The sequence below is a fragment of the Dryobates pubescens genome, chromosome 10 (genome assembly GCF_014839835.1).
Source record: "Dryobates pubescens isolate bDryPub1 chromosome 10, bDryPub1.pri, whole genome shotgun sequence".
NCBI lineage: Eukaryota > Metazoa > Chordata > Aves > Piciformes > Picidae > Dryobates > Dryobates pubescens.
The window spans coordinates 37,795,935-37,810,366 of NC_071621.1; the positions used below are offsets into that span (position 1 = coordinate 37,795,935).

General features: G+C 40.9%; 1 protein-coding gene across 7 annotated transcripts in view; it reads right to left on the reverse strand.

The window, feature by feature from the left end:
* DLG2 (discs large MAGUK scaffold protein 2) overlaps positions 1 to 14,432 on the reverse strand; it is a 1,098,948-nt gene that overhangs the window by 205,020 nt on the left and 879,496 nt on the right. For all 7 annotated transcript variants that reach the window (XM_054164548.1, XM_054164550.1, XM_054164553.1 and 4 more), the window contains one exon: positions 6,521 to 6,623. In XM_054164548.1, coding sequence (XP_054020523.1) covers positions 6,521 to 6,623 — 103 coding nt within the window. The remainder of the gene's footprint in view (positions 1 to 6,520; positions 6,624 to 14,432) is intronic.

Sequence of the window (14,432 nt, forward strand, 5' to 3'; positions counted from 1 at the left end):
GGACCCAATCCTGGTGACATTCAAAGTCAGGCTTGATGGAACGCTGAGCAATGTGATCTAATTACCTGCCCCTGCTTACTGCGGGGGGGTGGGACTAGATGAGAACAGAACAGAATAGACTAGAATAGAATAGACTAGACTAGACTAGACTAGACTAGACTAGACTAGACTAGAATAGAATAGAATAGCCTCCTCTTCTCCAGGCTAAGCAACCCCAGCTCCCTCAGCCTCTCCTCACAGGGCTGTGTTCCAAACCCCTCACCAACTTTGTTGCCCTTCTCTGGACATGCTCCAGCAAGTCAACCTCCTGCCTAAACTGAGGGGCCCTGAACTGGACACAGTACTCAAGGTGTGGCCTAAGCAGTGCAGTGTACAGGGGCAGAATGACCTCCCTGCTCCTGCTGGCCACACTGTTCCTGATGCAGGCCAGGATGCCATTGGCCCTCTTGGCTGCCTGGGCACACTGCAGGCTCATGTTCAGCCTACCATTGACCAGTAGCCCCAGGTCCCCCTCTGCCTGGCTGTTCTCCAGTTCCTTCCAACCCAATGCATTCTATGATTTTATGATCTGCAATCTGCCTCATGTCTATTCAGTGGCTGCTTCATGGACAATCAAGGGATGGACAATCAAGGGATGGACAGGCCTGGCATTTAATCAGCTAAAGAAAATGATTTACTATTGTGTAACTTAGGTAAAAAAATGCTATCATTATGTAAAGAAATAGTGGATTTAGAGATGCCACTTCAACAGAGAACTGAAAAAAAGAATCAAAAAAGAGAGGAAAGAATTAGAAGCAGCCTTTGGTATTTGAACTGGACTGCAGGCCTTGTCTCCAGCATAGGACAGCCATGGTGTGCTATCAACTACTATCAATAAATTAGGATCTGAAATAGAAACTTCTCTGGTTTTGGAACAATATCTCCCCCAGTACGGTTAAGTAAAAACAAAAGCTCTAATACAGGGAAGAAAGTATACAGTACTGGGGTGTCAAGCTTTGTCATCTATATTACTTTTTCTTCCTCAATTTCCCCAACTTGAAACTACACTCAACAAAACTCAGTGACAGAACTCTATCAGGACAGTCAAAGAAACGTAATACTAAACTGTTCTTGGTTTTTCTTGGTCTTTACAGGGGTGATGGTTTCCAACTGAGGACAAGGACAGCATTTTGCAACCCCTCTGTTCTTTCTTCTCTCCCTAAGCTGTTGGAAATAGGATCCTCATCAAATGGGCCTGTGGTCAGACCCAGCTTGTCTGTTCCAAGATTAGGCTATATTCTTTAATACCCATGCATGAAATACAACCTCAATATCTTGCATTCTTTGGCAACTGGATAGAGTGGCTTCCGGATGAAAGCCAGCTGCCGTCAGGCAACTTTATCCAAGTAATTAAGCTGTGCTGATTTTCAACAGCTGGGAAAAGGGGCTATTAACATGAGTATTCACATTTCAAAGTACAGAAGTGACCTAGACAAAGATGAATAAATACAATTACTTATTCTTCACATGTATTTTGTATTTACTTTGTTCCTGCAGCATCTGGAAAAGCTAAACATCCAAGGAATATCAGTGGCTGTTGGGCCACTGGACAGGAGACAAGTGTTTCCATTTTGAGGCAGGAACAGGCAGTGAAACTGGGGCAACAGTGAAGTATCCATGGCTGTTCAGGGAGAGACGTGTGAAAGTGATCCCTGGGCTTTTTACCCTTAAATATTCCAAAGAGCAGAACTCATGTGTTAGTAGATCAGAGAAGTGTGTAAGACAAGGGCTATGCTTTTGTAAAAGCTGCTTAGGAAAGTTAGCTGTGTTCCAGTGCACTCCCAGAGCTTCAAGAGCAAAAGAACAAAGAAGTGAATTGGGTACCATGCTTTCATGAGGTGCTGATAACAGTAGTAGCTGCTCTCCAGTAACTTCCTTAGCTAATGCCTGCAAAGACAGACCCTGCCTATCACGGTATCTGCCTGATACTTTGACTAAAGCTCAGCTACTCACCACGCAGTGAGTGCAGAGTATCCAAGCATGAGCTAACAGCTAAGTCAAAAAGTGCTAAAGCAGAAATTCTCCTGCTGTAACAACTTTTTGACCTCTGCCTTGTTGGCTGGTCTAACCAAACTGTAATCAATGAATAGTTTCCTTATATGCCAGCTGTTAAGAAAACAAGTTAATAGGCTGGCTTGAATGATTCAAAGTGCATGAAACTTCTGGGTGGTTTAACAGTTTTCCAGGAACTGTCAGGAGGGAATAGCTGCAGAGACACTGCAATGCAGCACCACGCAGCTCACAGACCACTGACACTGAATACCTTGCAAAGATTGTACAGCTACAATCTGTCCTTTCACGCTGCCCCGGGGGTAGGGAACGTGGGCATTTGAGATGCAAACGTGCAATCTTTTAGCACCTCCATTAGGAGTCCAGTACTCTGTTTACCCCCACTCTTAATCTGTGTCTTTCAAGACAAATTGTCACTATTTGAATCAAACCTCCCTTTCCTTTAAAAATGCATTTCAGTTTCACTGATAAAATGTGCAAAATGTGGGGTTTTTATCTCTTCTCTTTTTTTCTCAACTCCTTCCATACTGGGCTGTAATTTGAAACTGTTGACATTAAAATAAAAAATATGCCCAGCATAATAAACTGAAAGTGTAAAATGTGTTTCCCTATGTGCTCAATATCTTCATTTCAGTTTCTAATGAATTGTTTCATTAGGACACACTGTTCTACCTTAAGACTATTTGCCAGGCTTGGTTTTTTTTTTCAGATCAGCAGGGCCTACTCCATATTTGTACAATGTTCTAGGAGATATCAGAGTTGTTACCCAAGGAGGAGAATGAAAATGCTTCCAAGAATATTAAAAACTGGAGAGCAAAGCTAAATATAAGACATCAATTCCTCTTTTAATTTTGTTTTAAATGGCTTTCGGTCCTTAAAGTCTCTTGAATTTAACGTCAGCTTTGTGCAGCAGATGCAAGCTGCACAGGAATGCACAGAGACATCTTTCTGAAGCCTGCAGGTCAGCTGGTGTGCTTTGGATGCATCTCTAAACCTCCACATGAACTGCATCCACAGCAATCGTTGGAGAGCTTACCATCACTTGATCTCCATTTGCATGGCATGTGTACATATGACACAGCACACAGGTTATACTCAGCTATTAAAACAGAAGCAAGGAATGGCTTGAAAGGCCCAGAGTTAGGGCTGCTGGTCCTACAGCTATAAACACCCCCCCTCACTGTTGAACTCTGCCTTTTTTTTTCCTCTTTTATTCTTGATAATTTGTTTTTCTCTTGCTCTTAATAAGGTTTCAGACTTTTGTCCACAATAGTTGCATTTCTGTTTGGACTTCCACACCTCCTTTCCTCCTTTTGCTCTTGTTTCTCACAGAGGTGAGTGAAATAATCATGGTGAGTGTACATGAGGAAAACAAGGCCTGAAGAGAAGACCTGAGCTCTCCATTCCTCATACTGTCCTTTGTACTTCCATTCTGCTTCTTTTCACCCCTTCCATTCCACCTTTGTTTACTCTATCTGTGCTCCTTTACAGAATTTTCTTCTCTTTCCAGGACCACTTCAGTCCGAGAGACTGGCTGCAGAGTTTAGATAAGCACCATCACCACCTACAACTCTGACAGCATTCAAAACATTTTGTTTGATCCAGACAGGATGAGAAACCCAAGTGCCACAGTATCAAGAGGAAAAGCCATCTGAGTGGATAGCAAGCACTAGATTTTTTTTTTGCAGGAGTTGCCATTCTCATGAGATTTGCTGCCAAGTCTGTAGACACGGATTTGAGGGGAGTTCATACAAGGCTTAGATGAACTTTTGATTGTTTGAAAAGAGAAATGGGAAATTTAAACTTTGAAAGCTGTTTCTATAGCATGTGTCTCATTTTCTTCCTACATGAAAGTATGTTGCTTTTGGAGACTGGTGCTGTAAGCTTTTCTTTGCTGCATAAACCCCAAATTATTGGAACAGAAGCTGTTCTGCTAACAATTGTAATTGCTAATCATCATCTGGCTTATAGTATTGACTGATACCTATTTTTAGTTTTGTTTGCAACAACATCTAAAGGCTTAATAAGCAGGAAAAGATAGGAAAAGTAGGGCGCTGCTTAACATTTGCAGTGGCTGTTCTAGGATCTCCCCTAAAACACTTACAAAAAGTAGTAGTAGCAACAGCTCAGAGCTTCCAGTGTGAGAATGGAAAAACCAAGCTACCAGCCTAATTTATTTATGTAATTTACTAGTTCTGGAAGCATTTTAAAGTGAGAAGCCCCCGAGGGAAGCACAGCTCTACAGTTTTAAGACTATACTTTATGACTATGTTCCAACATATGCATCAAGATAAGATATGGTAAATGAGAGATTAAGAATAAATTACAGGGAAAGGACAAAAAGAGTTGTGCAGCATCTTTAGAAGAAAATAAATGTTTATGCTGATAGAAAGTGTGCTTTGCTCTGTGGCTTGCAAATCTTTAAATAATTCTCTGTGAAAAACTGCTTTGAAACTGCTTCATCTTTCTTGGCTGTTAGGGATTTTTTAGGAAAGGCACACTTACTTTCACATCTGTATTTCAGCAGTTTTCATTAACCAGCATCTCAAATGAAAATGAAATACTTCAGCAGAAAGACAACACATGCTGAAGATCAGCTGAGTGCCCCCACTACCTTACGAGCCTCAATCATTTCCTACAAAAAGACTGATTTGGGGCAACTCTTCTTCTCTTCAGTGTATTTTGAATTCTGTAGAGAACTGGTTGTGCTTCACTTCAAAGACGTTGTGCAGCTGAGACTAGGCTGCCCTCACCAGGGTGTTTGGTGAATGGAGCAGTGATATCAGAGAAATGGAATAAGTAAGCATTGTAAGGCTCGATGGATTTCGTCAGCATCATTTGAATTGCGTGTTCACCAACACTGAATCTGACAGAGTACAGAGCTGGTAACGTGCAGGGGCAAAGTGTGTCAACTACAAGTTCAAACAGAATAGGACAAATCTGTCAATGCATTTGTGGTGTATTCACAACTCTGAAGTGCCAGTGATTGCTACCAGTTCTCAGACACCATGGTGATAATTGCAGTGTAAAATCTCCAGACAGCAAACAAGACTGCCAGAACTAATGGGAACGTGGTTTTATTCAGAATCTGGGGCAGAAAGCTGTCTGCAATGGAATTGATTTTCAATAATTTTTCTTTGAAACAACTAATTATTACTTATGCATTTTTATATTCATGTATTCCATTGATTTGATAAAAAGAGAAAATTGCCATTTCATTAACTCTCATCTGCCCCTTTCTTACCATGGCCTAATTTATTGTTTGGTGACTCAAGTGCAAATAAACCAATAAATGGATGCATAACACCAGATCAGAAGCACAACTGTAAGTCTAACTGAAATACCAGCTGTTTTCCTCTGTGTGTGCTATCATCAGGATCCAGGGAAACAAAAGAAGGCATCATGTTGGATAAATTCTGGCAGTACTAATTCATCTCCCCAGTGTCCCTTATAAAAATGACTGGTGGAACCTGTTATTAGAGCTGTTCTGTTTCACCTGTCATAGGCTGGGCACAGTTAGGCAGAATCAATAACATGTGTTGACAGGGCACAGCAGGGCTTGTGAATCGAGCTAGAAGTGTTTACTGCAAACTGAAGACTGGTGCCAGGAAGACCTCACACAACATCTGCATATGCTAAATTCACCTGGAAAGACTTTCAAAGAAACATATATTGTGGAGGAAAAACATCTGTAGTTATTATGAGACAGTAATGTTCCTAACATTAATTCCCTTAAAGCCTCAGTCAGAGTAATTTGAGTTGTAGCTCACTGCAGATAAGGAGTTCTGTCACCTAACTCTGGCCTCATAAAATTGGTCAATGCCTACTTCTTCCCACTGAAGCTAGTTCAAACTCTAGAAAGCTAAATGCCAGACACCAAAATCTGGATGAGAAGCATCCCACCTCAAATGTCATTTACTTTGCTGAATTTGTTGAGGCTTTTATTTAGAAAACTGTCATCTTCTTTAGTAAGTACTTCTTATCTAGGTCTAATTGCCTTGGAGGTACAAGGACAGGGGCACCCAAAAAGCAGTGCAGGGAAGCTCTGTTCGTTTGGGAGGAAGCATTTGCTTCAGTTTAGCTCTGAGCTGACTGGCTGAAGCAACTTCAGCTCTTTCTGGTGTTTTGTTCATTCTTATGGTTGGCACTGTCTGTCTCCAGGAGAACAGAAACCCATGTGAAAGACGAGCAACAACGAGAACACAATGATTAAATGTATGTTGATTGCTGTGTTGTGATATGCACATTTAAAGACAATTCTTAGTGTTGCATAAAATCCTTGTGTAAGCAAAGCCTGTGACAAAAACACAGCCATTTCCTTGGGGTAGAATTGCCACTTGAATTTTCATTCCGGATGACTTCTGATGATAGCTGCAAAAAGCACTATCTACAGCAGCCTCATCCTGTTAAATGGGTGGCTTTAAAATGTTTGTCTTTTACCATATGTCTTTAAGCTTATTATTTTACTTACCCTCTGGCTGGTATTGTGCTATGATTGTTACCGTCTGCCCTGCTCCCTTCAGCGCAGCTGCAGCCTGCTCATGGGTAGCACCTCGAAGATCAATACCATTCACCTACAGAAGCAATGCAGAGAACAGATCTGAGTAGTTCCACATTAGAGATGGAAAGACAGAGGTGGTGGTGTTCAAAATATCTGATGGATATGGAGGTGAGGTTATGAGCACAAGTGAAAACACAGTCACAGAGGGTGAGAGGTGTGACTGACTGGCCATGAGGATCTGCACACCTGTGCATTTCCATGCACATTCTCTCACCGTTACTTTTGGGGGGTTTCAAGCTCTACTGATTTTACACTTTTGGCAATCTCTTCATCAGCCAATGTAATACAACACATAAGGTTCTACAGTGTCTGAAAGTCACTGCAAGCAAGGAAACTGCTCCTACAGCCAAACTGCAAGCCCAGTCTGTAGCCTCAGAGAAATATAGAGCTGTATAGAGCGTATTAAAATCCCCAAACTACTGGCTGGAGACCTCTCAAAGAAAACCCATCTACAATTTTCTTTTCATGCAACTTCTACTCCTATAGCCTCAAAATACCTTCCTATCTTGCACATCAAAGCAGTGGAGTTGCTATCAGATACAGCTTTACCACCTCTGGCTGTTCAATAGAAGAATTAAAAGAACTTTCAATGGGGCTCCCCTTAATTATGTTTTTGCTGGGTAAGCAGTGAAAGTAGAAGAGTTCTAACAGAGTGGGGAATCCACCACAAAAGTTCAGGTGCAGTTTCAGAGCTCTTCTGGTTTGTATTCGTGATGTTAAACGTTTTGTCAGCAGCATCCAAAGGAAGAGAGAGGGCATTCACACAGAGAATTACTAACTTCTCCAGCAACTTGGATTTTGATTTCCAGTGGGAGTCTGACTCTCTGCTTATACCAAACTGTGAGGGATTTCTTTTGTTTTGCTTTTCTGTTAATGCATTTATCTGGCTTTTTACTTCTACAGGTTTCCACTTCATAATGTTCCAGTGAAGAAGAGGAGATGTACACAACTCAGCAGGACATAAATCCATTTCTGACTGCCATAGATTTCACAGGCAAACAGGCTAAAACACAAGTCCCAAACGCTCAGCAATACCAACTACTTGTGTTTTGGTTTATCAAGTGCCATCACAAGGTGGCTGAGCATATATGGGAAATATGTATTTTATTTTATTCAAATTTTAACAGCTTTATGAGGCTTACAAAAAGTAATTTGATTCCCTGGAACTTTACAAATGACAGCTATTGAATCTGTTATGAATACAATCATTTGGATCAATTACATGTACAAACTGGCCCATCTTAAATTACTGTCTTCACCAGACTGGAGAGAATGTGATCCTTTGGTCACATGTTTAATGATTACTCATCATAGAATCATGGAGTGGTTTGGGTTGGAAGAAATCTTTAAAGGAGAAGCAACATCTTCCTCTAGATCAGGATGCGCTGAGCCCCATCCAATCTCATCTTGAACACATCCAGAGATGGGGGTTCTGCCACAAAACTGGGCAGCTGGTGCCAGAGTCTCCCAGCTTCCATCATAACAAAAAATATTCCTTATTTGCATGACACAGTCTAGTTTTTAACAGCATGTGACCAGCATTTAGACTATGGTTATAAAAACTCATTCATGATAGCAACAGCACAAACCCCAGGAGATCTCAGGGTTTCTAATCCAGAAGTCTGCATTATGCTGCACAAGTGTTGACTGTACACATAAACAGGATTGTCTACATGAACTTTCAAGTTCCTGAAAAAATGATTCCATAAGAATCAAATTATTCCCAGTCCAACTTGTCTAGGAAATGTATTTTCTCAATTTCTAGTTTCTTTATTGTGAAGGAAATTGTTTTTTTTCTAAACAACTCATCCTTCATGAGCTAACCCAAGAGCTCTCAGTTGTCCCATCCTCTTCTTCCTGTTCAAAAGCAAGGGCTGATGGAGGCTTTCATAAAAATGAGCCAAAGGTTCAAGTGCTTCCATCAAGTTTGGTGGATGGCAAGACTCACATAGACTCCTGGAAAAAAAAGCCTTGCTGAAGTTCAGTTTAGCAACATGCTCTTAGAAGCCACTGAGTAAGTGCATTCTAAAAGAACAAAGGAGAGAATCAGAGCTTTCCCTGCCATGAAATCTAATGTATTGGAATGCATCACACTGAAAACCTCAATAAGGACCTCGTTTGAGCCTCTGTGGAGAATACAACCTTCCCAAAAGGACCACAATGTAGGCTACTGCTGTGGAACAATGAGGTGCTGTGCCCTACTTTTACTTGGTGATGCTGTAATGACACTTGATTTTGCATTGCCATGGGCACAGATGTTCCAGCACTACAAGTACTCATTAACTCAGCCCTGCAGTCACAGCATTGGTACTGTGGAGTTTCAAGCATAATCCTTAAGTTCAGGCATCACAGAGTCTATATCATGCCATAAAGGAAACCTCAGCCTTGATTCAGTGCCCTTGAAGACAACAATCTTGATGCTGAGTTACTTTTCCTTTAATAGAGAGCTTGGCTTTTATCTCTGTGTATTTCCCTTCATAACTTGAGAGAGTACTGAGAAAGAAGCAATAGCATGAACTGCAGAAAAGTTCAGCCTTGACTGAATCCTTGAGCTCCTGATCTGGGCAGATGGATATGGATGATGCCACCCAGTCTGTAGTAGGATGTACAGGAAAAAAATAACATTTTGTTTAGTCTTAAGCTTGAAGAGTTTAGACTTCAGAAGAACACAAGCCTCTCTAAAGCAACACAGGAAAATACTGCAGTGGTCTGCAAGAGTTGTGTTGACAGGACATACAGCTCTAAAAATCCCAAACAAAATTAATACAGGGGGAGGATGTATAAAAGAATAAAGAAGCTAAGCACTCATTTTCCCTCTTCTCTGAAAAAAAAAGTACTATTTCTATCTAATAACTAAGATCCTAATAATACATCAAGAATATAAATGAAAGACAGGAATCCCACCAAAGTCACACAAACACCTTCCACTTTTCCACAGCAGCAGCAGCCACTGCAATGGCAGCTGTTCTCTGCCCTTTGCATGCTCATTCTGGATGAAATGATTGCCTCACATGCAAACACAAAACATTAGAGTGGGTTAATTTCTCTGCAATTCAGTTCACTATTCTGTCAGGATGTAGGTGGGATGGACACCTGAGCAGGACAGTTCTGAGTGGCTGCGTCCAAAGAGCAAGGAAAGGAAATGTCCCAGAGAAAGCAGGAAGGCAAATCCACCTTCTGCAATCTTTATCGAGACGATAATCATGTGAGACAGGACAGATTAAGTAATGGTGAACATGTAAACGATCTGACTAACACTAGGTTGCCAAGACAGTGATCTCCCACTTGAAGATGCACAGCTGCAGAATCAAAACAGTTGGGGTCAAATAGGTAGAAATCTGTTTGCATGCTGTTTTGCCCACCAATACCTGACAGAATAATAGATGTTAAATTTAGACAGGATTTATAACCTAATGTGACTTCCTAAAGAACAAATTAGGTCCTGACTTGATTTCTGTGTATTATTTCCCAATATTTAAAAGAAAACATAAGCAAGTCCCAAACCCTGTAGTTGAAAATCAGTATGTTCATTCAGCAACATTAAATCTTGATGAAAGACAACATTCATTTACATATTTTAATCAACTTCTTACCTTCAGGCTAAAACTAGCAGCAGCTTCTGAAAGGCTAAAACAATCTGTTTTGCAGCTCCCTCCAAAACAGTATCTTAATTAAAACTATTGTGTGCTGTGATATTTTTCCCTGACAAGATTCCATTGCAAATAGTTAAACCTGATTTCAGTTACTACTTAATGTGTTTTATGTTAAGAATAATCAGTAACAGAAACATAAAGGTCAGAAAGTGTTGCCAGTATAGGTAGGAAAGTTTAATACCTATCAAAGCTGGTTTGGTTTTGTTTTGTTTTCCTGTCACACAGACTGACTTCCTTTAAGAAGCATTATACAATAAGCAAAGCAGCAGCACTGTTCTGAGCTTCACTGCACAATCCTGATCTCCTGGCCCAGAATGAACTTGACTGCACAATATCTGATGCCTAACTCCAAAATGAACCTGACATCATGGAAATAAGAAGAGCCTCCAGCTTATACGGATGTCTGTCTCTTCTGCACACTGTGGCAAAAAGCAGTTAGAAAGCTAACAAACGAAGAGAAGTGCTGCAGTGGAAGATTACAGTTTAGAACTACAGACAAAACTAAACTGAAATGGAGAAAAAGGTGCAACTACAGTTCACAATAATTATAGCAATTGTGTTTGCATTCATTGACTCAAGGTAAGGCATGGTCGACTTCATTAAATACCAAACCATAGTCAAAGTAAGGTAATATTTGTGTTTCAGATCGATCAAACTCTTCTAAAATTGGAAGAGTTATATTATCTTTTAAAATATTTCAGTAGAGCACCAATTGGTTCAGTTCTGAACAGTGTCACATAAAGGCTTACTACAGTCTGGCTGTCCTCTGCTAGCACGCGTGAGTATGATTTCTACGTAGGTCACTCGAATAGAGGCCAGCAGAATAATATGTTTTATTTATCCATTTATTTACTTAAGGCACCTTATTTTGTGTCTGCACAGTGACTAAATGAAGGTTTTGAAGGTATCATTGAATTGGAAAGGAAAACCACATCCCTTCTCTGGAGAGAAAATACAAAGGATTTCGTTTTATTGCCTCTCTGAGCTGTCACTGACATAGCATGGTGCTTTTGTGCAGGAGATTACATGGTGAAGAGACCACGGGACAAGCAATGCAGCTGGGTCTTCAGGTTGTGGATAAATTCTGTATTTTTGAAACTTGTAAAATAAGAGCTTTAGATGTCTGAAAAAGGAAACAGAATTCTGAATAAAGACAGTTCTTTACAGGCAGCACTGCCATTGTTTACATTAAGAGAAAGAAGCCTTTTCACCTGCCTTAACTTCACCTGTCGATGTACGTATCCTCAGGAACAGGAATGAGAGAAGGAGGAAAGATGGCCATGTTCTCCAGCAGTCCTGATTAGTCATTAGAAATAGAATGTATAGCATCAACCCTTTAGTAATGAAAGCAGAGTCTTCCAACAGGACAGGGAGCATTGGAACAACACACATAAACAGTGATTTGCCCTTGAACGTGTCTGGGGAAGATTTTCTGCACAAGCAGTGGCACAATCATTCTACACAATGGCCCACATCGCCCTGACAACTGCCACGGTCTAGCAAAAGGTATGTTAATTCTGAGAAACCTGCATGTGGCCAAGGCACAGCCCTCAAGCACTGATCTTTTCCATTTTGGATAGGCCACACACCCAGCCCAAGGCTGGAGCTCTGCAGAGCATGGCAAAAGAAGCTGGCAGATGATCAGCACCCTGACGGCTCTGGGCATGGCAGTGGGGAGCTGCACCTCGGGGAGAACAGTGTTGGTATAGGAGAGATTTTGCCTTGATAGTGGGAAAGAAAAGAAAGGATAAATGCACAGGGGAAGAGTCTTCATTCTCCAGTTTAGCTTCTGCTACATATTCAGCCTCACTTTATTGCTTTTCTTTCACTTTTCCTACTTCTGAGTTTTTCTGTGCCTACACTTTCTTCTGATCAGTTAAAACTGCTTAGTTCAGCACAGAAAAGCACAGTGGCTGTCTTTCATCGGACTGCACGGAGAACATGTTATCATGTAATGTCTGCTCTTCTCCATGCCTGGTTTCCTCCTCCTTTCTTTTTATGGGCCAGCAACTTCACTGACCTTTTCAGTTTTCCCTGTCTTGCTACCTTAGAGTTATGACTTTTGCCTCCAGTAAGCTAGTCTTCATGCTCTGGTGAGCTGGGTACTCTAGAGGCAAACTCTTCTCTCTTTGGAAAACAGGAAGCACCGTAGGGGTATAAGCTATATCATTTAGCATGCCTTTTATTTGTACCAGGAAGCTCAAGGAGATAACTAAACCAGCAGATAGAAGTATCAAAAAAATAACAGCTTTGAAGCAGGAAGAAAAGTATTATATTATTGAAGAGGTGTCTTGCACACACTGCCTTTTACAGTAGGAACCAATGAGCTTTATGACTCACTAGACCACATGAATCATTCCAAGCAGTACCTGTTAAACCTCTAACATTCAGCAAAGATTTATTTTTTAAGCCAAAGTGTATAGAAATGCTGCAGATAGAAGATCTGCTTCCAATAAGAGTGTAGCTTTTTTGAATGTTGCCAGATTGGCAAACTTTGAGACCGAATTTCACTGCAGTGAGAGCTTTAGAGCCATTTCCTTGGAGTCCCATCAGAATTCCTCAAACCTTGTTTAACTGGGTTTGAAACAAATAATAGACAGGCTCACTGAAGCTAGTTCAATTACCAATATGGACTGGACATGATCCAGCAAGCATAAGGTGATCAATGGTATTTTGTCTCATTGCTAAATGGTAAAGTCTAGACAGAGGCACACAGCTAATGTTTTCATATTAAGACAATTGCTATTATCAATGAAAAATATCATCTCTGAGTACCATGCTAGCCAATAACACATGCTAGTATTTATGGACTCATTTTAAATACATCTCAATGTTTTCCATTAATTTTATACATTAAACACTCATCCACCAAGCACAATACTTAGTAGGAACAATCACGTCAAATTGGAGAACTCATCATTAACCCTTAAAACAAATCTAGCTGCTGGATTTTGTTTTGCCTCTTCCTGTATGGCCACTTGAACACCTTTCTATTTTTACCACCACTTGATCTCATGGACCTCAATAGAGAGTCATCTTTTTGAGATTTCACACATTCCCTTTCGTCTGCAGCTTCTGCTGTCTTCCTACTCCAGACTGATAAAACTTCAAACTATCCCTCCTCCCTCCTACATCTTTTACTTTTCACATGACTGTTACTTCCATTCAGTTTCCTGCCTTTCTGAATTAATCCTCTTTCTTCCAAATTCTGTCTTCACCCTCTGGATTTCCCTATCTCCTGCCCCCATCCTGGGTCACATAGACGTCCCCCCTTAGTAGCATTTACTCTATGTACCTTGCTTTCCACACATCTCCAGTATATGGATATAGCTAAAGTATTGTTGATCAGTTTTGCTCATAATGCTGCAGGGTTCTTGTTTCACACTTGAATTTCAAAGGCAGAAATAATAATTGAAATTCTCCTGTTCTGAAATGAAATAAAGGTTTCCATTTTAACAAGTGCCTTATTACTGAAAGATGATAAGAAATTCATTCCAGCTGAAGCCAATAAAAAGGTAAAACCATTTTCAGTGCCTTTCAGAGAGAGAAGGGCATTGGTGATTTGTTTGGGCCTGTGGTGTTTTCCTCAGGGCTCAGCACTGGGGCCAGCTCTCTTTAATATCCTTACCAATGATCTGGATGAGGGAATTGAGTGCAGATTTAAGTATATATATTTTGTACCTATTAATTTCATTTTATATTCCTAGATTTTAGCTGGTTGTGTAAATATAGCCTCATTTTGCTTCCAACCCAACTGAGACAGTCTGGTGGGTTCTTATAGCGGTAACTCTCCAATGTGTTGGGGGGGTAATTTCAACCCACCACACTACTCTGCTCCACTTTTAAGCCACTGCCCCTCATCCCATCACTACAAGCCATTCTTAAATAGTCCTTCCCAAGCCTTTCTGTAGGACCCCTTCAGATATGAAATGCAGCTAAAAGGTCTCCCCAGAGCCTTCTGTTCTCCAGGCTGAACAGCTCCAATTCTTTCATCCTGTCTTCACAGGAGAAGTGCTCCAGCCCTTTGATCATCTTTGTCCCTCCTCTGGACTCACTCCAGCAGCCCCATGTCTCTCCTGTCTTGGGGCTCCAGAAGTTGAACACAGTACTCCAGGTGAGGTCCCACCAGAGCAGAGTAGTGGCAGAATCACTCTCTTGACCTGCTGGCC